At 50.8% G+C, this 27,434-nt stretch overlaps 1 protein-coding gene across 1 annotated transcript in view; it reads right to left on the bottom strand.

Annotated features, from left to right (window-relative positions):
• Positions 1-1,469: 1,469 nt before the first annotated feature.
• The window catches only part of Ciita (class II major histocompatibility complex transactivator), a 50,515-nt gene continuing 24,550 nt past the window's right edge, over positions 1,470-27,434 (bottom strand). The window contains exons 6-19 of the mRNA XM_041676339.1: positions 25,810-25,854; positions 24,488-24,622; positions 22,805-22,969; positions 22,045-22,113; positions 18,284-19,919; positions 17,375-17,533; positions 16,418-16,489; positions 10,799-10,879; positions 9,976-10,068; positions 6,965-7,051; positions 3,467-3,550; positions 3,273-3,356; positions 2,182-2,278; positions 1,470-1,716 (exon numbers count right to left, since the gene is read on the bottom strand). Of these exons, the coding sequence (XP_041532273.1) occupies positions 2,203-2,278; positions 3,273-3,356; positions 3,467-3,550; positions 6,965-7,051; positions 9,976-10,068; positions 10,799-10,879; positions 16,418-16,489; positions 17,375-17,533; positions 18,284-19,919; positions 22,045-22,113; positions 22,805-22,969; positions 24,488-24,622; positions 25,810-25,854 (2,786 nt within the window). The 3' untranslated portion in view covers positions 1,470-1,716; positions 2,182-2,202. The remainder of the gene's footprint in view (positions 1,717-2,181; positions 2,279-3,272; positions 3,357-3,466; positions 3,551-6,964; positions 7,052-9,975; positions 10,069-10,798; positions 10,880-16,417; positions 16,490-17,374; positions 17,534-18,283; positions 19,920-22,044; positions 22,114-22,804; positions 22,970-24,487; positions 24,623-25,809; positions 25,855-27,434) is intronic.

Here is a 27,434-nt window from a genome sequence, read left to right as displayed (position 1 = left end):
CCAAAGGCAGAGGTAAGGTAAGGGTCTGCCTACCTGAGTGGCAGTGCCTTTGTGCTGTCCCTTGTGGCCACACAAATAGAACTTTCAGGTGCCACCCCTGAGCCTGAAGCCTCAGCACAGATGCCCTCAGCAGCTGGACATGAATCACCCCCAAACAGCCATGCAAACCACCCCGCTAGACCCTCTAGCCCAGTTGCCACTAACTGGGGTGTGGGCCAGTCCTACTGACATCAGGGCTAGCATGCTGGAGCCATACAGATGGCTCTTCTGCCAAGGCGAGGAAGCAAGCTGTCACTGTCCTGATGGAGGGATGGATGGTGCCTGACCTCAGAGGACGCAAGAACAGGGGAGTTGGTGCTGCCTGCCCTCTTTGGATAGCTGCAGCTAAGGCCGGCCAACCTGGCTCCAGAACTGCTCCCAGTGTGCAGCCAAGCAGAAGAGGAGAGCACCCCCCTTTGTACAATGTTCACTGCTTCAGCCCTTAGGCCCGGGAATCAATAACTTTCCACTGAGTCTCAGAATCTGCAGAAAATACAGGATGTGGACAGAGCTGGACTGCAGGGTGTGCGCATGGGCTCAGTGCATGCTCTGTACTGCAGCATGTGGTTAGACAGAGCTCTGCAGCCTCGCTGGCTGCTGTGAGCAGTGTGCACAGATGCTCTCTGCTGGCCTGTGTCTTCTCACTTTCTCCCCTCTGTTCTCCCTGGAAGGCAAGCCAGCATCCCTTGGAGAAGTCCCCAGCCCAGCTGTCCCATTAAGGACTCAGGGCTCCCAGCCAGCAACCCCTGTCACAAGCGAGACACACAGGCAAGAGCCTTCAGATGATTCCAGCCAGGCTTCTAGCTGCCCCAATTGACTCAGAGGGTTGGTGGGGCCAGGTGAGCTGTCAGGGGTCAGGGCAGAATAGAAGTGTGGGCTGTTTTAAGTTATTGTGGTTTGGGTGGTTTCTTTTGCATTAGATAACCAGTACAGAAGGTGTCCCCAGATGGAACTTGTGGGATAAACCAGGCTCCATAGCTTCAGTGAGAGTAGCTGGTGCATTTAAAATGTAGTGGGTGTGTGAAGAAGGCAGAGCAGCTCCCAGCGCAGCAGCTCCCGGCGCAGCAGCTCCCAGCACAGCAGCTCCCAGACGCAGCCTTCCAGTCCTGTAATCTACCATTTCCCTAGCTCTTGGTTCACGCCCAGGATCTCAGCCAGGCCTAACTCAGCCTTGACTGAAGGTTTGTGAAAACAGTGCCACAAGTAGAAAGAGCTGTCATAGACTCCCTGTCACATTTAGAAGTCTGCAGGCCAAGGGCCACCCTGAGTGTCTTCAGAGCGCCCAGCAGACCCTAGCGGGAGCGGCAGGGAAGAAGTGCCTTCTAACCAGGCTGGCCCTGGCCTGGTGGGTGCTTGACTGCTTCAGTTCTGCCCTCTGGCCTGGAATGTCAGAGAGAAGGTCTTCGGCCTCCTGGGTGAAACCACTGAATGCAGCCCCAGACCTGTCTGCTAGTGCTCAGAACCACCGAATGGGGCTGGCTTCCTACCTGGCCCTGTAAGAGCGTGGAACTGCTCTTGGGGCCTGTAGAAGACCAAGACTTGTGTCCGTCCCTCATCTAGGTAGAGATGACTGTGAGCCTGCAGGGGCATGGTGACCAGAGGCCGACTCCCTGTAGAAGCGCTGAGTCCATAGTACCCAGTGCAAGGTCCAGCGTGGTCAGTGTCCCCGAGTCCGTGCTGTGGGGGATCAGAAGACACAGGTGAGTCAATGAGCTCCCAGGGGAAGAGCCTTGACAGCAGAGGAGGGGCTGTCAGAATGTGGGGGACAACTGTAAAACAGGTTGGGGGGAATGTGGACAAACAGAGTAAGGGGACAATGGTCTTAATATTGTAGCAGGAAATGTATTAATTTCCTATGAAGATGAACCCAAGAGAAATAGCAAGAAGAAAGACTTGCAAATTTCGAAGGAAGGACTACCCAGTACCAAGATAGGGATTATAGAGACCAGCTCAGCTTGTTTTTCCCCAGTCCTTAAGCCTGACCTCAGGGAGGTTCCTTGGCCCAAGTCCCCAAAGTCTGACGGACACTTGCTAATTTGGAAACAGGATAGCTCCAGATGACACGTGAACCCAACCAACCTTGCTTGATGCCTTTGGTCCCACCTCACAAGGATACTGACCCCAGTGTCCCTACCCAGTTACCTTGTCCAGGGCACAGCAGGGTCATCTTAGGCTGATCCGGGAATCCAGCTGCTGCAAGTGTTCCTGAACCCCAAAGGGGATAGTAGGTGTCCACATTCTGCAGAGGGGGCATGGAACTTCAGGGCCAGGACTCCCCAGGGCAAGCTACCCACAGCCCTACCTCCCACTCTGCATAGAGCCTTAAACACACCCCACCTGGCAGCGCACAGACCAGCATGGATGAACAGGGTGCTACAAGGCCCCCTTTCAATCCTGACTTGCTGTGTGGCCTGTTCTGCCAAATTCTCTTTAGCTGCAAAGTGAATCCTATTGTGTTTTAGTATGGTCTGTCCTCCACAGGCTCACGTGGTGAGCGCCTCCCCCCAAACTGGGACACTGGTTTGAAGGCATAAGCAGGTCATTGTGGGTGGACCTTTGAAGGCAATAGCCACGCAAGTTCCGGCAGCTGGCTACTCCTTTCCAGAGTGTGAGCAGCTGCAGGCACATACTCTTGCAATCAATGCCTTCCCATCACAATGGACATGGATGGCACCGTGTGAGCCTGCAAGCCCAAATGCACCTTTCCTCCTTTTCCTTGCTTCTGCCGGGTGTTATGGTCACAACAAGAAAGGAATCTAGAGATTCTATCTATCTATCCTGGAAGATGGACACAACTGTGCAGATCAAAGCCACCCGAAGAGCCACGGGTGCTGGATGTCAAACATCACAGTGGCTTAATAAGAATAAGTTTAAAGCTGGGCACAGCACATGCATCTGTAGTACCAGCTGCAGAAGGCTGAGGCAGGGGGATCATGAGTTCAAGTGCATTTGGGAGATGGAGGCAAGAGGGCCATCCTTGGCTACAAAGTAAGTTCCAGGCCATCTCAGGCTGCACGAGACCCTCGCTCCCACAAAGACATCTTCCTATTTCATGACTAACATAACCGTCTCAAGTCTCTCTGCAGATTTCACATCCTTGTCCAGAGAGGAAGAAGCCAAGGCCTGCAGGGCAAATCACTTGCCAGCCCAAGCGCATAGATTGCTAAGCAGGTGTGGGATTTGAATTCTAGAGTCGTACAAGGATCTCCAACCCCAGGGACAGCGCAACTTACGCCAGCGTTTCCACTTGAGGGCACTTCTGAAGGCTGGAGGCCAGCTGCTGGGCACCGGCAGCCGTGAACTTGTTGAACTGGACACTGAAGAGAGAGGCCCATCCTGAGGCCTGGATACTCACATCCCAAGCCTTCCCATGATGCAGGTAGGGGACCCTTTGCCTCCCCAGGTACCACTGAACCCCTCCACTCACTCCATCACTCGCAGGGACACCATGTCCGGAAGCACTTGTGCCAGGCTCTTGGCTCCTGCGTCACGGATGCAGTTATTGTACAAGCTGCCAGAAACAGGAAGGAAGAGGGTTTGGGTGCTGGGTTAGCTCAGAGTCAGGTGGATCCACACTCAACTGAGATGACGGCTCCATTTTATCTGTCAGCTCATCTGCCTACCTACCTGCCTGCCTGCCTGCCTATCTATCTACCTATCTATCTACCTACCTATCTATCTACCTACCAATCTACCTACCTACCTATTTACCTACCTGCCTACCTACCTATCTACCTACCTACTTATCTGCCTGCCTGCCTGTCTGTCTGCCTGCCTACCTATCTACCTACCTATCTACCTATCTACCTACCTACCTATCTACCTACCTACCTACCTACCTACCTACCTACCTACCTAATAGACAAGGGGCCATGTATCTCAAGCTATCCTAGAACTTGATATGTAGTCAAAGATAACTTTGAACTTCTGATTCTCCTGTCTCCGCCTTCTGAGTACTAGGACTACAGGCACATGCCATCACACCTAGCTTCGGCAGTGCTGGGGATGGAATGAAGCCAGGACCTCATACGTGCTAGGCAAACACTCTGCCAACTGAGCTACATTCCCAGACAGGCCCTACTGTCCCATTTTACAGATGGACTAATTGAGGCCCAGAGAGTCTCACCCACTTATCTGTAGTTTCATGGTGAGTTCAAGAAACAGAGTTGTACACTGGGCTTGATGGGTCAGGTCTGTAATTCTAGCTACGTAGAAAACTGAGGCAGAGAGATTATAAGTTTAGGCCAGCCTGGGGTATATGAGACCCTGTCTCAAAATAGAAAGGTTGGTTTAATTTTCTGCTTTTTTTATTTTTATTATTTTTGTGTATGGGTGGTTTGCCTTCGTGTGTGTGCAGTGCCTGAGGAGACTAGATGAGGGCAAGGGACCCCTGGGACTGGAGTTACAGATGGTTGTGAGCAAAATGTGTTAGCTAGAAATTGAATCCATGTCCTCTGCAGGAGCAGCCAGTGCTCTTAACTGCAGCCCCAGAAAACAGAAGGTTAAAAAAGGCTGGGGTTAGAGCTCAGTGTAGCGTGTTTGTCTGGTGTACATGAGGTAGCTCTAGGCTCCATCCCCAGTAATACACGCACACCCGTCAGCGCACACACACACGGGAGGGGGAGGAGAGAAGAAGACAGGAGGGGGAAAAGGGGGGAGAGAGGGAGAGGGAAAGAGAGGAGGAAAGAAGTGGGGGAGAGATGAGTGAGGAGAGGCGGGGGAGGGATAGAGGTGCTTCCCAGCCCAAAGCATTTGGAAACTCCAAGGCAAACAACTTCCCAGGTTCGAAGGCATGCCTTCTTCTGTCTGGGCAGGTCACTGGATTCCCCTATGCGTGCTGTTGTTCATTGTAAAATGGGTAGGACGGGGTCTCTGTAGGGACAGTGGGTGGGTTCTTGCTGGTTTATGTAGTGGACTAAATGTTAGCCAGGGTCTCACAGTGTGACATACTCACAAAAACCACCGAGGGCCACATGAGATACCACAGAAGGGGTGACCTGTGTTGGCCATGGGAAAAAGAAACCCTGGAAACTGCTAAGACTCTGGAGACTTTGATGTTGGGATGAGTGTATTTTGCATGAGACAGCCATAAGTCCTCTGTAACTCTTGTCCCAGGGGATCTGATACCCTCCTCTGTCCTCTGCAGGTACTGTGTGCATTTGGCACATGGGTGTACACACAGACATGACACCTGTGCCCATAAAATAAAAATATTTTTTAAAAATTAAAAAGGGGAAAATGAACTGAGCACCACGGTTCACTGTTCTCTGCTTCTTGACTCACACTCCCCGCTGTGATGGGCTGCACCTCACACTGTGAGCCCTAACAACCCATTCCTCCCTTAAGCTGCTGTTGTTAGGTATCTGGTATTGGTGACAATGGTAGTGAGCAAGCCTGCCTGGCCCACAAGCACCTGCCTGTGTGTTCTGGACTTTCCTGACCTCCCACCCTCCTGTCCCACCTCCCATTCAGCCACCTCAAGAGCCCTTCTGCCTCTGAGAATCCATCCTCTTCCTGCTTCAAGGCCATCGTACCCACTGCCCTGTAGAGCTGCTCACCTCTAGGTCCCACACAGGGCCATGTCTCACCCCGTCACAGCACCCTTCTCTCTGAAATAAACTGGTGACACTCCCATTGTACTCTCCTGGGACATACCAATTCCCTTCCTAGAATAATCCACTGTCCTAAACACCCCCTCTTCATGTTTGTGCGCTGTCCTGTATGCAACTCGAGGGCAAGGACATCCCATGGTTTAAGGTAGGGAATACTGTGCACTTAGCACAACTTTAGGGTGTCAGGTGGGCACTGAGTACCTATGTTATGACTTGTGCAGTGCACGACTTGTTCATCCGCACAGAGGACCCGATTGGAAGGGTGTTAGAGATGGACAGAAGTCGCCTTTCCTGGAACATGCCTTGGGGGAAGGAAATCTTTCCCAGCTGGGTAGCCGAGATCTGCTGGTGCTGAGCTCAGCGACTGGACTCTGACTCAGGCTCACTTCTCTCAGCCCCTAGAACCACACTAAGACTGGCTGAAAAAGTTGGAACTGCTACACTGAGACCCACCAGGAGGTGGCAATGCAAGCACTGACTAGTGTGGTAATGGACCACTCAGAAGCCAGCCTGCAGGGCTCCAGTCCGCTCTCCTGCTGTGGATAGATGGCTAAGGCACAGCCATCCATGGTAATGGACCACTCAGAAGCCAGCCTGCGGGGCTCCAGTCCGCTCTCCTACTGTGGATAGAGGCCATCCACTGCTCACTAGGGACAGACTGGGGTATGGCATGTGATCCATTGACACAATTCTTATTTTCCAGATGAGGAAATAGAGGCTTAGAACAAGTAAGCAACTTGCCCCAAAGCTCTGGTGATGTTCAACTCATCCTAGGTCGATGCACGGTAGGAGCCAGTCATGATAAGCTTAATAGAGGCCAGAGTCTCAGTAGTTTACCCTGAAGCAATAACGGGTTGCAGGAGGGACCACAAACTGAGATTACCCAGGCATCACCCAAGAACAGACCATCCAAAGGAAATGCTTAAATTCCAACCATTGTAGATACGATCACCTGCCAGCACACACTCACCAGCACACCCCAGACAAATGTCAGCCAATCAGAGGTCCTGAACCTCAGAAATCCCTCATCCCCACCTTTACTACTATAAAAACCCAACTCTAACTGAGCTCGGGGCGCTGTGATTGTTCCAATACGTTGGACACACAGAGAATCAGAGTTTGCAAACTTGTGTAGAATAAAGGCTCTTTGCTTTTACATATGGGATTTGGTCTTCTTGTTGGTTTTTGGGGGGACTGCATTGATTTGAGCATAACAACACCACCAGGTTACGCAAAGACCTTGTAGCCAGCAAGAGGAGACCATCTTCCTGTCCCCCATATCCCCAGCCCACTCAGCAGGGCACCCCACTCACCTCAGCCTTAGGAGGGACTTGGCTAGGGCCGGCAGGGCTTCTGCAAGCTTGCAGGCACCCACATCGGTGATGTTGTTCTGGGACAGGCTACAGGGAGGGACGCAGGGAGGAAAGAGTTCAGGAGTGGAAGGCTCTCATTTTCCCATTGATCCCCATCATGAGGCTAGAAACGCACCCCCCCCCCAGGTGACCAGTAGTCACAGACCTGTGATAGCCAGTCTCAGGGAGGGTCATGGGGCATGCAGTTGTACCCACAGGAACCACTTATAGATAAGGTCTGTTACAGAGACAGTGGGTGGCAGGGTGCGAGGTAGATGAGAGAAAAAGTGCTCCCCTCTTCCGCCTGCTCTCCGATTTGCTAGTGACCCCTTTTCCTCTTGGAGCGTTTTCCAGCACTCTAACTACAAACAGTAGGTGCTCAATAAATGTGGACATGTCCGGGACTAGAAAGATGAGAGAAGAGAGGGAAACCTATCTCATGGTATACCTAGGCCAGTGTAAATTATGAAGACATCTACACTGTGTATCAAGGAAATGGCCACATGAATTCTTGGGACATTTTAGGCTTCTTAATTTGGTTTATAACATAGAATGTTGACAGATTTTAAAAAATGTTTTGTTTTGTTGTGGGAATCGAACCCAGGGCCTTATGCATGCTAGACAAGTGCTCTCCCATTGCTGTGTTCCCAGTGCTTTTGAATTCAAAAAAATATCGTTGTTGTTGTAATGCATGGAGGGGCATGCTGCCATCGTGCGCATGTGCGGAGGACATGCATGTGTGGAGGGGCGTGCTGCCATCGTGCGCATGTGCGGAGGACATGCATGTGTGGAGGGGCGTGCTGCCATCGTGCGCATGTGCGGAGGACATGCATGTGTGGAGGGGCGTGCTGCCATCGTGCGCATGTGCGGAGGACATGCATGTGTGGAGGGGCGTGCTGCCATCGTGCGCATGTGCGGAGGACATGCATGTGTGGAGGGGCATGCTGCCATCGTGCGCATGTGCGGAGGACAGCTTTGTGGAGTTGTGAATTAGAACTCCCAGAAAGAAGCTGTGACTACAGAGACTGATGGATTAGAGCTGCAGTGACGGGGTGGGGGCTAAAAGATAAACCCTCTTAGAGTCTATTAACTTAGCGGACCACTAGCTTCCATCAGTCGAGAGCTAGGACTGTCAGACAGCATCTGGCCTATAGAAAAGCTCCCCCATCGTGCTGCACCCGCCTCTCTGGTCAAGCCACCAATGCAGTTTTTGTTTGTTTTGTGTTGTGTTTCGAGGCAGGGTTTCTCTTGTAACAACCCTGGCTGTCCTGGAACTCTCTCTGTAGATCAGGCTGTTCTCAAACTCAGGCATTTCCCTGTCTCTGCCTCCCGAGTGCTGGGATTAAAGGCATGTGCTGCCCCCACCCCCCAACCTATTTTAAACTGCCTTGACTTATGGCTGTCTTTGTTCTGTTAAACTGTAACACTTCATGAAATGCATCCATGTTGGAACTTGGAATTGGAGCGTCTAAATGTGCGTTCTGAGCATTGGCCACTCCAGATGGCTCCCAAATAAACTCTTAAGTGCGTTTAGGATGAGAGCAGTGTTTTGGCATTGCCACACTTTCCCATGAGTTCCGGAAAGCAGACTCCAGCTGTACTCAGAGGTGCCTTCACCCTCTGCGTCATCTTACCGGCCCCTTTTAAATCTTTATTCTGAGGCAAGGTCTGATTATGTAGACCAGGCCGGCCGTGAACTCAAGGGTTCCCTGTTGTGCAGTCTCACCAGTGTGGGGATCACAGGTGTGTGCCCGGGGTTCAACGGGAAACCATGTCCAATCCCCATATCCACTCCAGAACGGTTCAAACGAGATTGTCCCCAGGTGCTTTACCGCTAAACCCTAATCTGTTGTTTCCCTTCCAACATCCCAGTGTAGTTTCATTCACTCAACTTTTATTACAATGGATTTTAATACGTCGTATTTTATATGTTTTTTTTCTCTTTCTCTTTTCTAGTGTGTGTGTAAGTCAGAAGAAACGTGCAGGAGTCAGTTTTCTCCCGTGTGGGTCCTGAGGATGGAACTGAAATTGTCAGTTTGGGGGGCTGGAGAGATGGCTCAGAGGTTAAGAGCATTGCCTGCTCTTCCAAAGGTCCTGAGTTCAATTCCCAGCAACCACATGGTGGCTCACAACCATTTGTAATGGGGTCTGGTGCCCTCTTCTGGCCTGCAGGCATACACTCAGACAGAATATTGTATACATAATAAATAAATAAATAAATATAAAAAAAAAAAGAAATTGTCGGTTTGGCAGCAGCCACCTTCGCTGGCTAAGTCACCCTTACCAGCCTTCCCCCACTTTTATTTTCTTGAGACTGATTGTCCAGGCTGGCCTAAACTCATGGTCATCCTCCTGTCTCAGTCTCCCCATGCTACTATGCCCAGCTTCCTGTATTATAATTATGATTTATTTGCTTGTTTGCTTCTGGTTTTATCCTATGTAAAGATGCCTGAGGCCTGGAAGCAGGCTCTTCAGGTTCTCCACTGTTGTCTAGGATAGACAGCAAGGGTTCTTTAAGTCTGTGTGGATTAATCCAATAAATGAGGGCTGGAGAAATGGCTCAGTAAGGTGCTTGTCTCACAAGCATGAAGGCAGGAAGTTGATCCCCAGAACCCACATAGAAACCTAGGCACGGTGGTGCATGCTTGTAATCCCAGCCCGAGTATAACTGGCTGGCTAACCTGGCATCACTAACTGGTGAGTTCCAAGGCAGAGAGAGAGACACTGTCTTAAAAGAGGTGGGCAGTGTTGCTGAGGCGGTCCCGGGACTACACACACACACACACACGCACACACACACACACACACACACACACGCACTCACACATACGCGCACACACACAACACACACAAAAACAGGAAGAACACTAATGGACAAGCAGTGGCTGGAGTGTATGGTGACCCAGAACAGGAGTGAATGGCAGATGATGGGGCAGAACTGAGGCGGTGGGAGGCAACCCCATTGTACTTACTTGAGCGTCTCCAGGACCTTGAGCTGAGGAAAGGTGGCTGAGAGCTTCGACACACCGTCGTCCCCAATCTTGTTCTCACTGAGTGAGTCCAGGCTGCAATGGGATCAGATGGTGGCCATTAGCCCTCCGGTCCCAGATCAGCCACCTCCAGCCCTGGTGCCACCTGCTTCACTCTGAGCTTATGGGAGCTGGTGTGCACCACCTGGGGGCACCATCAGCTGGCCAGGGGCCATGGCTAGTGCCATGAACTGGAACCTCAGCTTGGCTTTGTAGGAGTCTCCTGAGCAGGTCAGCTTCTCTAACCCCCTGGAGCCTCAACTACTGAGCAGTTTCCTGCTCCTGCCGGTCTGCCCTTTGGGGTTGCTAAGAGCAGTGAAGGGGCTGTGTGGGGAAAAGGATTTCATAACTTTCAAAAGAACTATAAACTTTTTTTTTTTTAAATCTGGGGATTCCCGTCCTCTGTCCCTTCCCTGTACTAAGGGTCACAAGTCCCCACAATGAGGTTATCTAGCCCCCATATAGTTCTCCCGCTGAAAAAGTAGTGGGGAACAGAGGGGAAAAAAACAAGAAAGGTTCCCCAAGTCCGGGTTTGTCAGAGTATGGGGGGAGGGTCCAGGACTTGTCAGAGTGTGGGGGGAGGGGGTCCAGGACTTGTCAGAGTGCGGGGGGGGGGGGGAGGTGTCCAGGACTTGCCAGAGCACAGGGGGAGGGGATCTAGGACTTATCAGAGCACAGTAGGGGAGGGGGTCCAGGACTTGTCAGAGCATGGGGGAGGGGGTCCAGGGCTTGTCAGAGCACAGGGGGCCCAGGGTCTGTAACTCACTCCAGGTGCTGCAGGGATGAGAACACAGGAAGGATCTTTGCCAGTGTGGGGAAAGCCTGGGGGCCCAATACTGGGCCCAACCTAGGAAGAAATGGGCAGAAATCAGACACTGAACAGTCACAGTGAATTGCAGGCTGGAAGGAGAGTCTGAGCCCCCTTTCCTGCTTCCATGGCTTACCAGCTGGGCTCCCAATGCCCGCTTAGAACCCCTGAGAGGCCTGCTGAAGCTTCCTGACTTCACTTTCAGCGTTCAGCATCAAGCCAGGTCTCATTCCTGCTCATGTCACATACCCTTGCCCTTGCCCTGTGACATTCTCCCTAATGCCAGCCAAGGTCCATTCTCAAGGTCACACCAGATCGCCTGTCTTTGCATTTGTGTGTGTGTGTGTGTGTGCTTGAGACAGGTTTCTCTATGTGGCTCTAGCTGTCTAGAACTCGGTCTTTGGACCAGGCTGGCCTTGAACTCAAAGATCTGCCTGCCTCTGCCTCCCGAGTGCTGGGATTAAACATGTGTGCCACTACAGCCCAGCTTTTTTTTTTTTGTATTTTTAAATATCTACCACCTCCTGTGTGTATGTGTGTGTGTGTATGTGTGTGTGTGTAGGGGAGGGGGTTCATATGCATAGATATGGAGGTCAGAGGTCAGGGTTAAGGAGCTTCTTCAATTTCTACTTTTTTTTTTTTTTTTTTTTTTGAGATAGGGTCTTACTGAACCTGCAACTCACTGATTCAGCAAACTGGGAAATTCTCTCCCCCGGTGCCGGGATCCATACTGTCACACCAGGCTTTTCCTGTGGGTTCTGGGGACCCAAATTCATGCCCTCCCTCAAGCACCTTATCACTGAGTTCTCGCTTTCTTTAGACTTCTTCTTTGCTTTTTAATAACACACACACACACACACATTGGGTGGGGACTGGAGAGACAGTTCTATTGGTGGAATTCTTACTTAGCTCCTAGGAGACGGAGACAGAAGGATCCTTGGCATGATACTCTGTCTCAAAAAGAGTGAGAGCAAGGCCTGGCGGTGGTGGCGCATGCCTTTAATCCCAGCACTTGGGAGGCAGAGGCAGGCGGATCTCTGTGAGTTCGAGGCCAGCCTGGTCTACAAGAGGTAGTTCCAGGACAGGAACCAAAAGCTATGGAGAAACCCTGTCTCAAAAAATCAAAAAAAAAAAAAAAAAAGAGTGAGAGTAAAGGAACAAGAAAGAGAGAATCATTTCTTGAACACTTAGCACGTGCTAAGCCTGTGAGCTTAGGTTGCATGTAAATCACAGCTCTGAGCTGAGGGTCCTCTTACCCCCATTTTACAGATTAGGAAGTCAAGGCACAGAGAGCTTAGGTAACTCACACAAGTTCACACAGCCTGATTGACGAGATTTCAAGGGAACCAATAAGATAAGGACAGCACAGAGACCATGGTTTGGTTTCTAAAAAAAATGACTAAATATATCCAGTGCAAAGGACTTTGTTCCATATTTTAGTTAATTATAAGATATAAATAAAAAGAATTTTTAGTCTGAAATTACATTTTTGAGCCTTTAAAATGTATTTTTATGTAAGTGTACTGTACGTTACATGTGGGGTGCAGGTGGTGGCTGTAGGAGCCTGGAGACCTTGCAGCCACTAGAGCTGGAATTATAGGCTGTGGTGAGCTCCTCGATGTGGGAACTGCACCTGGGTACCTGGAAAAACAGCAAGCACCCCTAACCTCTAAGCCTTCTCCCTAGCCCTTGGACTTAAGTTTATTTTGTTAATTAACTTATTACCTTACATACTTATTGATTCATTGTGTGCATGCACACGTATGTCAAGATACAAATGTGAGGACCAAGACAGCTGCAGGGGATGGTTCTTCCTCCTGACATGTGGGCTCTTCTTGGCTGTGTCACCGGCATGAATTCTTTTGAAATAGTCATTGTTTGATAAAATTATGGCAACACCAGTGGGGATTCTTATGATTGCCTTTTGAGGTTCTCTCTCTCTCTCTCTCTCTCTCTCTCTCTCTCCCTCCCTCCCCCCTCCCCAGGCTGGCTTTGAAATCATCATCCTTCTGCCTCAGCTCCCTGAGTACTAAGCTGACAGGCACACCACCACTTAAGATTTGTTTGTTTAAGTGAACATACTTGTGAACATCAAGAGATTACTGTACATAGTAACGTAAATTCATTATGGAATGTCCTCCATGTCTGGGGCCCACACTCTGGAACCTCCAGCTTTCAGGAAAGGCCATAGTTCAGAGCTGGTTCAGCCTTGTGCTAGGGGTCCCCTGTGATCCCTTGGATCTTGGGTCCTTCTGTACGGATCTCAGGAGGCTGTCAGAAATAGAAAGGCCAGCATCTCTTTACCCATCACCTAATCTCACTGCTTGTCTGCCAGGTGCCAGACCAAGGCAAGAAAGCCCTGAGCAAACAGAAGTTCCCACCTGCATGGAGCTGCCATTGGGGGAGAGATAATCACAGGGATTAGCCAGGCTCTAGTCTGTGAGATAAGAAATGCTACAAACTCATGGTGCAGGAGTTCAGAACCCTGAGATACACAGTCAGTGGGTCAAGGGGTCTGCACTGGGGCCCGAGACTGGCATGACAGAGAGAACTAATTACTGCAAAGTGTCCACAGGCACACCAAGGCATGCATGCACATCCATATATCTAAACAAATAAGCAAACACAATGTCATGGGCCTGGGTAGATCTGCTGTGTAAGGAAAAGTAGTCAGGGCAGAGGTGCTGCCTTGGCTAAGGCCTGGGGCTGAATCTCATTTCAGGAGGAGGAGCATAGGGTAGGCTGGGACTCAGGAAGACAATGGCAGGGAGACGGGAGAGGAATGCCGAGGATCTGAGCCTGCCTGAGGAGCTCTCTAGCTTAAGCCTCCAACTTGCTTCTCTGCCTCTACCTTCAGGTGCTGGGACAGCAGGTGTGTGCCACCAGGTAGGTCGTGCTGGGGATTGAACCAGCGCTTTATGTACACTAGGAAGTGGCATATGTCCACCTGCACCTCTCATACATGTGGGGTTTTCAAGTGGATGATCAGACAGCCAAAGATCTCGGCAGGGTGGGGGACACCCAAAATAGTCTTTTGTTTCCTTCCTTTCTTCCTCAGAACCGTCTCGGGGCTTCCAGCCTGTAGGTGGCTGTTGGTCTGGCCCTAGCCTGTTCCACTCCGTAACCTCCAGTACCCAGAGCGCAGTTCCGACCTCCAGGGAGGGACTTTTTAAGCTGAAAATAATTCAAAGCCAGAAAGCACCCTGCGGCTGTCTTCAGACATTTCCTCTTTTCAGCAATATTTTTACCTCTTTACAAATTTGGCATTTTATGTTCTGTTGAAAACAAAAGGGGCTTGATTATCTGTGGGGGTGCAGAGGAGCTGGCAGCGAGTGGGTGACCAGCTGGGACTGCAGGCACATCCCTAACATCACCTAGCCTCAGTTTCCAAAATCTGCCCACTGACTGTCTTCCTGGGCAGCTCTTCCCACGAAGGAGACATTCTGTAAAAGGCTCTGGGGATCTTGTGGGTGGCTTGTTTTGTGACAAGGGTTCTCTGTGTGGTTCTGAGTGGCCTTAGACTGTTATCTTCCCATCTTAGGTCTCTAAGTGCTGGTGTTACAGGTGTGTGCCACCACACCTGGCTGGCTGGATCTCCTCTCTAACAGGACCAAACCAGCGACAGAGCTTGTTAGTCGACTAGACAGGCTAACCTGGTGCTTATAACTTTGAACAAACCGTGCCGTCTCTCAGGTCTCATTATGCCCATTTGTAAATGAGGGAGCATAGCGGTGCCCTCCTCCAGCTGTCTAAGATAATGGGGTGGAAATGCTTTGCAGCTGAGAAGCTGTGTAATAGCCGGTGGTGGAGTGCGCACCTTCAATGCTGGGCACTTGGCAGGGCTGAGGCAAGGGGAAGCAAACGTTCAAGGCTAGACAGGGCTCAATATTAAAACCCCTTTTCAAAATAAGAAGCACATGAGTTGAGAATGTAGCTGAATTGGCGGAGTGCTAGCTTAGCATGCACAAAGCCCTGGGTTCTATGCCTTGTTCTGCATAAGCGTGTGTGGTAGAGTGTGCCTATAACCCCCGTATTTGGGAGGAAGATGCAGCAGGGTTAGAAGTTAAAGGTTATACAGCTTGACCTGGCTATATAGCAAGTTTGAAGTCAGCATGGAATACATGAAACTCTAAAAAATAAATAAATAAGCAAACAGGCAAATATGGGTTGGGGATATAGCTCAGTGGTAGAATGTTAGCCTAGTATGTACAAGGCCCTGGGCTCAATCCTCAGCATTACAGGGATGAACTGCATAGGCGGTCAGACTAAATATAACTCCCGGGGCTCTTCAGGGCCCATGTTCTGGCCCTGTCATAACCTAGATTCCCTAGAACCTATTGCGCTCCATCATCTGTTCCTTCTACCCTGGTGGCAATGCTCAGGGAGGTGGCTCCCAGGCCTGGCTGCATAGGCTGGGGGACCAATGGTCCCAGTTTGCTGAGACTCTCAGTGCCCAATTAGACCAAACCGAGGCAAGCTGGACCCTAGCTCACTGGAGTTAGCCGAATTTCTCAAGAAGGATCACCCAGAGGAGCAAGTCTGAGGCAGGGTGGGGTCTGAGCATGCGCGTGACTGGGAACCCTAGTAAGTCTACTCAGCACCCAGGCTGGGCCCAGTCCCTGCAGACAGTAAGGATGCCTGAATTAAAAGGGCAGTGGCCAGGCTCTGCATTCCCTGGGGGAGTACATGTGGCCAGGGGAGCGATCAGCCCAGGCATAGGAAGAGGATGCAATTCCTAGTTCAGCAGGAAAAAGACCAAAACTGAGGTCCTGGGGACACCCTTCTGTGTGAGGTTGTGGTCTGGGCATACTGGCATTCCTTCAAGACTTCCTCTCCAGCCCCTGTGAGCTCATTCTTAATTTCTCAAGCTCTGTGATGATGTGACCTCCTCCAGGAAGTCCCCAGCCCACCCTGCAAGGGAACTTGCTGGCACATGTTCATCATAGACGGCAGCCTCTGCTCCTCAAAGAGCTTTTATGAGTGAATAAAGAGGAGCTCCTGGGTGTGCATGCACATGTATGTGAGTGTGTATGTTCACATGCATGTGTGTCTTAGTGCACACATGTGTGTATGTTATATGTGTGTATGTGAATGTGTGTGTGAGGCATGTGTGTGTGCAAATGTGTGTGTTATATGTGTGCTTGTCAGCCTGTGTATGTGTGTGTATGCTGTGTATGTTATATGTATGTATGTGAGTGTGTGTGTAAGGCATCTGTGTTATATGTTTGTGAGTTGTGAGTGCATGCGTGAGTGTGTGCAAGGCATGCGTGCACAAGTGTGTGAGTGTGTTATATGTGTGCATGTGAGTGTGTGAACATATAAGTGTGTGCATTGTATATGGGGTGGTGTACATGTGTGTTGTCCTGTAAAGGTGCCAGTTCTCTGCTCTTCTGAGCATCTCCTGCACTCACCAAGACAGGTCACACCCAGCAATGGACGCTGCTTTCCCAGTGGTAACTGAGAGGGCAGGAATCATCCCGGCTCTGCCCAGCCACTCACCATGCCTCTGGCCCCAGACCAGCTAAGATGGCAGAAACAACCTTGGGTTACCGAGGCAATTGTCCACCCTTCACTTACGCAAACTCTAGCTTCTTAAGGTCCCGGATGGCAGGAAGATCTGGAACTGCATCCTCCGAGGGGTTTCTCAGCCTACAGAGAAAGGGCTTCAGTAAGTGGGGGTAGCCCCATGGGTGTACCTCCAAAACTGTCTTCCTTGGGAACTGTTGTTGATCCTCCACTGAAAAGAATGACTTTAGGGGGCTGGAGAGACAGCTCAGTGGTTGAGTTTGTATTGCTCTTGCAGAGAACTGGAGTTTGGCTCATAGCTGCCTGTAACTCCAGTTCTAAAGGATGTTGATGCCCTCTTCTGCCCTCACAGGCACTCAGACACACATGTATACACATAATTAAAAATAAAACACTTTTAAAAGAAGAGACTTAGGGCCAGGCAGAGTGGCGTGAGCCTGTTTATTACCAGTCATTTGAGAGGGTGAGAGGAGGATCATAAATCGGAGGCCAGCTTCAACCACATATCCAATCCCAGGCCAGCCTGACTGAACAACTTTTAGTAACACCCTGTCTCTAAATAAAAACTAAAAGTGGAGATTAGCTCAGTGATAGAGAACTTGCCTAGCATGTGTGAGGTCCAGAGAGAGAAAGACAGGCACTCAGCAATACCTAGGTCTTAGGCGATGCTGTATCCCCTCTTCTTTGTCCTCTGTACCTTGGCTCTCTTATGGCTGAAATGGAACCAGGTTGTGTGAGAGGCTGCGAGGGTCCCTTCCGGTTAGCAGATGCTAATGGGATCCTTGTTAATCCCCAGCAGGTGATGTCTCCTTGGCTTTAGCCAAGGGCCTGGCTTAGAATGAGGCAAAGGGCAAAATCTTGGTCCCTGTCTGAGTGGACTGCAGCGGAGGGCCTGGGTGGCCAAACCAAGAGTCAGGGCACTGGACAGCTCTATGGACAGGACATGCATGTGACAGACGCAGCCCACCCACATAGCCTGGAGCCACCTCCTACCCCCTGCCTTCTCACCTCTGGGTCTGCACCAAGCTGTCCAGGTCTTCCACATCCTTGGGAGACTTGGCCTTGAATGGCTCAATGGTGAATTTCTCCTCTGCTGCCTGGAGTAGCTGGGACTCTTCCTGCTGCCGTAGGGACTCCCATAGCACCATAGTGTCACTCAAGGAGGCCCTGTGGAGGGAGGGCCTCAGACCTAGGCACAGTGGCCGGGCTACACAACAGGGGTGTGGCTCCATGAGGGGACTGCCTATCTCCTCAGATCCTTTCCTTTCTTAGCTTGATCTCCACCACCTGTGACCTCACAGGCCCTTATTGCTTTACCTTTTTCGAAAAGGCCCACTTTTTCTCTGACTGCCAGGAAGCTCAGCGCTAAATTCCGGGCATACCTGTGGCAGACCTCATAACTTGAGTAAAATCTGTTTATCGGGAACATGGGAGGAAGTTTTTCTGGAGAGACCCTGAAGTGCTCAAGTAAACTGCAAAATGGACTTGAATGAGTCAAATGAGAGAATTCAGAGCCCATTCGAGGTGCAGGGTGTCCTTGCAGGGCTGCGAGCACCCCTGGAACCTGACCTCATTCTCATTCTGGGAAGGCTGCTCTGCTGCCTGAATACAAAGAGCAGAGAGAAAGAGGAGACTGAGGCACAGACGCACAGGGGCCATGTCTCTGAGCATGAGAAAATGGTGGCACATGGTGGCTACTGAAGGATGGGTACAATCTGGACGTGGGCTAGGCTGAGACTGTAAATGTGTTCCAGCGCCTGGTGCGTGGCAGGCATTCAAATATTGGTTAGAACATCTCTGACCCCCAGCATTGTCATCTTAAAAGTGGAGGGGACTGTCCTGCCCATCTGACACTGTGCTCATAGGATAGGGGTCCCCAGAGCTACAGTCCATGTCTGCCCTTTGTCCTGCCCACACCTGAAACTGGTGACACAGCTCAGTCCCACGAGGTTCCCCAGTCCAGAGGGCTCAATGCCAGTCTGACGAAGGTCCAGGGAGAAGTCCTGGCTGGCTGTCTCTAGGGCCCTGCCCAGCATGTGCACATCTGGGGGTGTAAGCCGGGTGCCCAGGAAGGAGAGATGCTCAGGGAGCTGGTGTGTTACGTGCTCCCAAATCCCAGGTTCCTGTGTCTCATGGGCACAATGTAGCAGTTCCAGCAGTCGGCTGGCCCGCAGTGTTCCCAGCTGTAGGCGCTTCAGGTACCTGGTAAGAACTTTCCGTTTCTTTTCCGTCACTGCAGGCTCCACCAGCGCTCCCAGGCAGTGGGTTCGAGGCTGGAAAACCAATCCAGCCAGAAACCGTGGTACACCCTCCAGCCAGTTGTCATAGGGTCTCTTCTTCCTTGGGGTCAAGGCCAGGTACTGTGGCAGCTCCTTGTCTCTGATTTCATCACACTGTGCCAGCCACACAGCACCCAGGAAGCACTGTAGCAGGAAACTAGAGAAGGCCAGCTGGTCCTCTGTGGTCCCCAGGGCAGGCTGCACCAAGCCTCGGGTCACTGCCCAGGACCTCACCTCCACGGATAGTAACTGGGTCTCTTGCAAGGTGCTTTGGTGTCTGCGGCCCAGCTCCCAGGCCAGCTTGGCCAGCTCAGTTAAGGCCCCTGGAGGACTGTCTCGGACTGCAGGGCCTAGCAGGCTGACATAGAGTCCTGTAAGTGTACCAGGCAGCTGGTCCTCTGTGCCCTGTTCCATCAGGGCCTTGGAGAGCTGGCACACAGCCCTGCACAGAGCAGGACTGTGACTGTGGGTGAGGAGAAAAGGCTGGCGCTCCAGGAGGCCCAGGGCCTTGTCTTGGTCCCCTGCTGTCCCTGAGTTCTCAAAGTAGTGCCTCATATAAGTCTGAGCCTGTTTAATAGAAAAGCTGGGCACCTCGAAGATGGCGTCTGCCTTGCTCAGGCTCTGAGCCAGGCGGCCCCGGGGCCGGGCAGTGAGGAGCAGGGTACAGCCACGCAGCAGCTTCCGCTGGAACAGCCCAGCTAGCAGTCCCCGGAAGGAGCAGGGCTCTGGGGGCAGAGGTCCACATGGTCCGTGCAGGAGACCATCTTGGGCCTCTAGCTCCTCAAAAGCATCTAGAATGAGCAGGACACGGTCCGGTTGCCTCACGATGTGACCTAAGACCTCATCATCCATGACCAGTGGCTGCAGGCTTGGGGGACAGAGCAGATCACGCAGGTAGTAAGAGTCGCCTGGACGATCCAAGTAGTGACATGGGACATAGAAGACAAAGTCATATTGCGGCAACTGGCCACGGGCCCAGATCTGACTCACCATCCGGGCCCAGTGGCTCTTGCCTTGGCCAGCCTTGCCCAGCACAGCGACCACCTGTGTCTCTCGTGGCCACCGGCGGCTGCCGACAAGCACCTCAGCTAGGCCACTAAGGGCTAGCTGGCGCTCTGTCCAGTCTGGAGTGGCTAGCTCCCTTTCCTGGCTCTTGTTGCTGCCTCTCTCCAACCTGGCTCGTACCAGCTCCATGGCTACCAGGGGACTGCTCAGGCTCTCAGGCTCCACCTGGTACTTGTCCTGCAGGGAGTGCTGGAACCGCTCCACAGACTCTGGGAAAGCCAAGGGTGAGCCAGAGAGTTAGCAGAGTGGGGGTTGGGAGAGGGGAGGTGGCCAGAGCCTCCTTACCTCAGTTTCCCATCCACTGCTCAGTTTCCAGTCAGCGGCCCATTCACTCATCCACACCCATTAATTTTCTCTCTTTATCCATTTCTTTCTGCTTTTAAATTATTTATGAGATGGGGGCTTATATAACCCAGACTGCTCTTGAACTCACTTAATAGCTGAGATGACCTTCAACTTCTGGTCTTCCTGCTTCCACCTCCTTAGTGTTGTGGTCTTGGGGTTGAACCCAGGGCTTTATTTATGCTAAGCGAGCAGGCCACCGGCTGGCTACAGGCCACCGCCTGAGCTACAGTCCCAACCCCTTTTGTAGCTTTTGATTCAGAATCTTACTCTGTAGCCCAGGATGACCTCTAACTCAACTATATCTGGCTACTCTGTGGTGTGTGTGTGTGTCTGGGGGAAGGATGTTTATTGTGGATGACACCCAGGGTGTCCAGCTTTCAGGGCACTTCCTCTACCACTAGACTGCTCCCCAGCCCCTTCAGTAACCACTAGGCTGGGCAACTCATCCATATGGGGTTTGGAAGGAGAACTGGTTATTTGTGGATTCATCATGTTAGGTGAGATGAGCCAGGCTCAGAAAGACATATATCACATGTTTCCTTTCATATGTGGAGCCTAGAAACACACACACACAGACAGATACATAGATATAGATAATATATATGCATATATGTATGTGTGTATACATGTGTGTGTATGTGTGTGTGTGTGTGTGTGTGTGTGTGTGTAGGGGGCATGAAAATAGAAGTAAGAGCATTAAGTGGCAGGAAGGGGACCATTGGGAAAGAAGGAAATGGAACAGCAGATGATAAGGGTGTGAGTACGAATAAAATACTTTATATATATGTATGAAATTGTCAGGATGAAATCCATCATTTTAACAATGATGTACTTCCTGCTAAACCTGCAAACCTGAGTTCCACCCCTGGCGCCTCATGGTGGAAGGAGAGAACCGACTCCTGCAAGACATTCTCTTACGTGTGTACTATGCACGGACACAAGCACACATATATACACACATATGCAGACACACACTGAATAAAAAACAAATAAATACTTGTAATTCAAGGCCTTTGAAAAGACAGTGGAACTGGTGAGGCTTTAGCTGTTGGTAGAGTATTTGCCTTGTGAGTACGAAGCCCTGGGGTTCAAAACCATGAATGTGGTAGTACATGCCTATAATCCCTGGAATTGGGACATAAAGACAGGAGGATCAGAAATTCAAAGTTTTCCTTAACTACATAGCAAGTTGGAAAGAAAGAAAGAAAGAAAGAAAGAAAGAGAATAGGAGAAAAGGAAGAAAGGAAGACGAAGGCAGCGGGCATGGTGTTGCACACCTATAATCTTAGTGCTCAGGAGACTGAGACAGTAGGGATGTGAGTTCAAGGCCAGCATGAGTTACAGTCAGGTGAAGGGTGGGAGCTACATAGCAAGAGTCTGTCTCTGAACAAATAATGTCAACAGCAACGAAAAGAGCTAAAACTTGGGAGCCCATGTGTCTGAGTCAAATCCTGCCTCCTCTGTTTGTGTGGCCATGAACATCTGTACACCCGTTTGTGTGGCCACGAACATCTGTACGCCCGTTTGTGTGGCCATGAACATCTGTATGCCCCACTATGCTTCGGGACAGTTCATCTGTGAAATGGGGGTGATGCAGGGGCTGGAAAGGTATTAATGCAAAGCTTAGGGGTGGACCTGGAAAAACCGTCCAGTGGCTTAGCTTTCTCTCACTTCCCCTGGCAATCCTTCCCTTCTACTACCCCACACTTCCTTCACCTGCTCACTCACTCTCTCCTCTTCTATCCTCTCCCTCACAAGGCAAACTCAGTTCCCACAGGTGACTCCTAGGAATAGGGACTTATGTCCTACGTACTACTGCTTGGGTGGCTGAGCAGACGCTGCAACAGTGGAGAAATCAATTGGGCGATGAATGAAAGAATAAGTAATAAATGAACGAGCAAGTGCGCTGACGAGGGGCTGGCTAAGTATTGCATGGGTGAAGCTTTTTGTATCAGGTTTCCAGGACAGAGGGGCTCAATAGTAACTCACCCGGCCATTTTGGAAGCTTGATGGAAGACTCGGGACCTTCCTGGCATGGGGAGGAGGATGTTGTGTCCTCTGAGGATGGAGAAACAAATGTCAATCAGAGTCTGAGTGTCCCCATGGACTCCTGCCAGTATTAGGGGCATCCAGAGGACAGAACCACGTGCCTGAGCCTCCAAGGCCAGGTCACAAGAAGGCAGCTCAACTGTAAATGAGATCCTTATTTTAGCCAGCTGTACTTACAAACAAACACTTTTTAACCAGAGTTTTAAAGATCACTGCAAGCCAGGCACTGTAGTATCTGTAATCCCAGCCTTTAGGGGGTGAGGTCGGGGGATTTTTGCAAGTTTAGAGTCAGATTAATAGGCACATACTGAGTTGCAGGCCAGCTGAGGATGTACAGCAAGACCCTGTCTCCAAACAAAGAAAAGCAAAATTTAAAAGTATGGGATTCAATAAAGCCTGGGCTTCCAGCTTTAGAAGGCCCAATCAGGCTGGGTGTGCTCTTACACCCTAAAGATCAACAGGTCTGTGGCTTGTGGCTCTGCTTGGATGGACAGACATGTTCCAGTTGTCACCCAACCCTCAGTCACACTCCCTGCTTCACCAAACTTCACACACCCTCCCTCACACACCCTCCCTCATGACCAGTCACCCATGAATGTGGCTTGCCCACCTCTTCAGGCAGCTCTGACTGACTGAGAAATATCCTGCCCCAAGCCCTCTGTCCTGGTTTCAAAGCCTTTTTTAGAGTCCTGGTCCTCACCTGTCTCATTAACACGGGAGGTGAGCGCAGGTTCAGGCATACTGGGCAGGTCAGCTGCAGATGGTGCAAAGGGGCTGGTGGAGCCCGGCCGCCCTGGGGATTTGGGGAGGCTGGGGACAGTGGGGCTGCCTGAAGGGACTGCTTGGTTGACTTGGGGCATCTCACCTGTACGGAAGGAAAAGAGGAGCATAAGAACCATTAGGGACTCATCCAGGAATGTGCTGGGTCACTCCACTCCAACCACACTGTGGAGTGTGAACTGACTTTCCCAGGGTGGGGGTGCTGCATCGACTGAGTAACTAGAGCTTCTGTGGCTGCAAAGTTGCAGGTCCAGAGCCAAATTGTCTTGGGGTGTCTTTAGCACCCACCCTCATAGACATTAATTGCCCACCTCTGTGTTTGGCCTAGCATCCTTAAGACTTCAGGTAAAAAATCCTTTTGGCAATGTACCAGGAGATGCCTTTTCCACCCACTCAAAGGCTAAGAATGGCAGAAGGTAGCATCTGAGGACTCTAGCAGAGGTACCCTACCTTGCTGTAACTTGCCCGGGGTTTCTACTAATTCATCTGAAAGATGACTTGGCTTATAACTCTCTTTGTTCTGTTACTATTAAAAGTTCATTTAGCTGTTGTCACGCTGCATTGAGGTATTTGGGGCATCGTAAATCTGTGTTCCTGGCAATAGTCTCTCCCATCCGGCTCCAGAATAAATGATCTCCTCCTGCTGTTGAGGTGAGTGTTCGGTGAGTTTGGAGAGAGAGAAAACCTCCTAGTGAAGGCATTTCAGGGTGAAACTGGGGAGGGAACCCCAAGCTACATCCAGTTCCCATCTGTGGAGTGGACATAGTCAGCTCACAGGGCGCTCAGGACAGATGCTTCCTGGCACTCCTACACGTTAGAAGTTGCTCCCTTAATTCTGGGACACCATTATCTTAAATAGAAACAGTCATGCAACCCTAAAAGGAGCTTGTGGATTGTAGTGGAACCATCCTCATCCCTGAGAGTTCAGACATGCCTTCCCAGGTCTTATTGGAAGCCTCAGTATGGTGTGTCAACAGGCACCATTTAGCTGATCAGAGAAAAGGCAAATTAGAGAGAGCCGTGCAAGGATGCACAAAAGACTGCCCACAGCACACTGAAGAGGGGCAAGGAGACAGTTAACTCTGGAGTCTTTTATTGTTTGGCTTCATAATGAGTGTCACTGAGTTTAAAAGTAAAGCTGAGGCTGCTTGCTTGTTTGTTTCAGGGCTGGAGAGATAGCTCAGTGGCAAAGTACAAGTACTACTTATCCGGAGGTCCTGAGTTTGGCTCCCAGAATCCATGTTAGGATGCTCACAACCTGTAACTCCAGCTCCAGAGAGAAGTCGCCACTGGCTTCTTCAGGAACTGCAGTAAAGCATTCTCATGTGTGTGTGCACATACACAATTAAAACAAAATCTTTTTGAACTTTTTTTTTTTTGGATAAACTAAGCCAAGAGGAAATAGTGACACAGAAGCCTGTGAGTCTGGTCACCTATGCAGACCACCTTGACTTTGGAGGAAATGAGTATAGAGGAAGGTGTTGTGGGGAGGGAGGATTCATGACTAGGTGCTGTGTTACAATTCCAAGTGCCTGCAGGGGAGAGTAGGTCGGGAAGGGAGGAAGGAGAGACCCTCAGCTGCGATGCTGGCTTGTATACTCACCATGGTAGATCAGAACACTGGAGAGACCTGTGCCAGCCCCTGAGATTTGCAAAAGTCCCTGGGGCAGAGTGGGAAGAAGCTGGATGTGTCCGATGGGGAGATCTAGACAGTTCAGTGAGGACCTAGAGGGGGGCCCTGCAGGAGACAGAGGCAGTGAGTGGGGACCATCCACAGCACCCATTTTTGTACTTCTGTTTAGTGATGTGGGGTAAACATTCAGCTCCCTCCCAAGGGGCTCTCATTTCTCACATCTTCTCCTCAACATACCAGATGTCTGAACAGCTTCCTCCAGGTATAAATGGCTGGACACTGGCTCTTGACTGGATAGAGCAGGTGATAAATAAGGCATGGCGGAGAGGCTTGCTGGCCCCATCAGGAAGCTGCCAGTCAATATGGGCACGGAAGAGGGCTCGGCTGTGAGAAAGGGGTGGATTAGAGGCTGGATGGACACCTGGAATGGGGTAGGCCTCCAGGACAGCAAGAATCTCTCTCTTGGGAGTTGAAGGAAATGCCTGTCCCCCTCTGACCCCAAGTAGCTGGGTTGCTCAACTGTTGATCTATGCCAACAATACCCAGCCTTTCCTTGTGGCTGGGCTTTGGGGCCTCCCTAGAAACCTCACACAAGAAACCTATGACTTGGCCCATAACTCCAGCCCCTCCCACCCGGAGACAGCAGGTCCCTAAACCCTTGGGAGACTAAGCACCACCCTCAGACTCCAGCTTCTGTCCAATGGATGGGAGCAGTACCACGTGCTCCCATGAGGGTGGACACAGCCCTCTCTTCTACTGAATGGGAGAGCTATGAGCTGTGAGATGGGATGGGTCCTGCTCCCTCATCAGGGTGGGACTCCCTGAGGACTGAAGCTACCTCTCTATCATCTTGGGGGATCCATGGAAGCTAGTAGGAGAGAGGTTTGGAGGGGACGGAAGATGAGTCTCCTACCACAGAGCAGGCTGAGGAATCACCATCTCTGTTTGTTCCTCACTCACTCCCTCATAGCTGTGTGATCTTAGGCAGGTGACTTCATTTCTCCGAGCTATTTCCTTCCCTCTCTCCCTTGGTCTCTCTCTTCGCATTTTCCTTCCTTCTATCCTCTCTTCCTTTTTCTCTGTCTTCCCCCTTCTTCCCTCTGTCCCCTCCTTCTTTTTTTCTTCTTCCATGATGCTAGAATACAACCTAGGGCCTTGTTCACAATAGGCACACATTCTACCCCCAAACTACTCCCAACCCCGATTCCTGGTGTTCAATGCCGGCTTGTGCTACATTTGAGGAGGCCTATGCTCCCCCAAAAGTGGCTCTCTGGATCATATGCCCATCTCACCTAGCTTCCTGTGCTTGGAATCCGTAGGGTGCTCTTCTGTGGAGCCTGCAGAGAGAACCCTGAGATCAGTGGCCCTGGGTTGGGATGTACCCAGCCATGGGACTTTCTTGGTTCTCAACAGGTCATGTGACCTTGCCTGAGGATTTGAGGTACTTCCTCCCTACTCCTCAGGGTGTTGGCCAGTTCTTGCTTGAGCCCAAGTCTCAGCTACAAGAATCTCAGCAGGTAGGTGAGAGGATAGGACAGGCAGAGGCACAAAGTCACAGATCAGGTGAGGTTAGAGCCCGCTGCTCTGGGCTCTGCCCAGGTTGCCCCCATAGCCTGCCAGAGAGCTCTAATGTTCTCTATGGATGCGATACCTTTGCAAGCACTTGTCCACTTGCAGACAACAGTGAAACGCAGAGAATGTCTTAACAGATCAGTGGCAAAAACCATGTCCCTCCACAAGAGACCTGTGCAGCCAACTGTGGGGCAGCCACCCAAGGCTCCAGCTTGGGCCAGATGTGAAAGAGTCAGGATGTTGGAGGGTATGTGGCAAGGGGAATCATAGGCTGTAATTTACTAGGAAGGCGCCAAAAGGAGAAGGGTAGATGGGTCACGGAATCTACCAATGGGTGGAGCAGCTCAAGGCACATGGCTCCCAATATTCACTGTGGAATTCAAGAAGAGGGGAGATATGCTTGCTCACAGAGGGACTCATACCTTAGCTCAGTGCAGAGGCAGAGAGGGAGGAAGGGACAGAGGGATGAAAGAATGGAGGAACAGGGGGAGAGAAGAAGGCGAGGAGGCAGGAAGGGAGGAAGGGAGGCAGGCAGGGAGGGAGGCAGGAAGGAAAAGAGGCAGGGAGGAAGGTTGGGTGTAGGGAAGAAAAGAAGAGAGAAAGGAAGGGAAGAGGGAGAGAAAGGGCAAAAGGAAAGAGAGCGGAGGGGCCTGTTAAGTGGCTCAGAGAGTACAATACTTGTAATGCAGCCCAGAGACCTGAGTTCAATCCCCAGAACCACGTGAAGGTGAAAAGACAGAACTGACTCTGCAAAGCTGTCTGACATGGACATAATCATATAGCATGTGTGTGCCCACACACACAATAATAAGGAAGAAAGAAATTTGCAAAGAGGAAGGAAGAGAAGAAAAGAGAGAAGAGGAGGAGAAGAAGTGGGAGGGGCGTTCTGGAGTCAGATCCTTGTGTTCTCCAACAGCAATCTGGAAATGCCCTCCAAGACATGGTAAGGGCAGAGAGTGAAATAGTGTGTGCATATGTATGTGTGTATTTGTATACATGTACATACGTTTGTGTGTATATGCATATGTACACGTGTGTATATATTGTGCATATATGTAAGTGTATGTTCATATGTATGTTTGTATGTGTGGTAGGGTGGAGCAGGTGATAGAGTATTTCTGACAAGGTTCAGAGGGAGAGGTGGATACAAACTGCATTCAGGGGGAAGTGCTAAGGAAGGGATGGGCTGGAGGCAAACTCTCCCACTGCTCATTCTTGGCACGCTAGATTACAGCACACACCAGATTCCCATGCCCAGCAGTAAATAGATGTGCAAGGCCTGGGGTTGCAGCTCAGTGTAGAGTGTTTGTGTAGCATTCCAAAGGCCTGGGCTTCATCCCCACAA

This window comes from Microtus oregoni, unplaced genomic scaffold (assembly GCF_018167655.1).
Source record: "Microtus oregoni isolate MIOR12 unplaced genomic scaffold, Mior012 000027F_ref0000203, whole genome shotgun sequence".
Taxonomy (NCBI): domain Eukaryota; kingdom Metazoa; phylum Chordata; class Mammalia; order Rodentia; family Cricetidae; genus Microtus; species Microtus oregoni.
The sequence above is the reverse complement of the archived record's forward strand: the minus strand, read 5'-3'. Positions and strand labels throughout refer to the sequence as shown.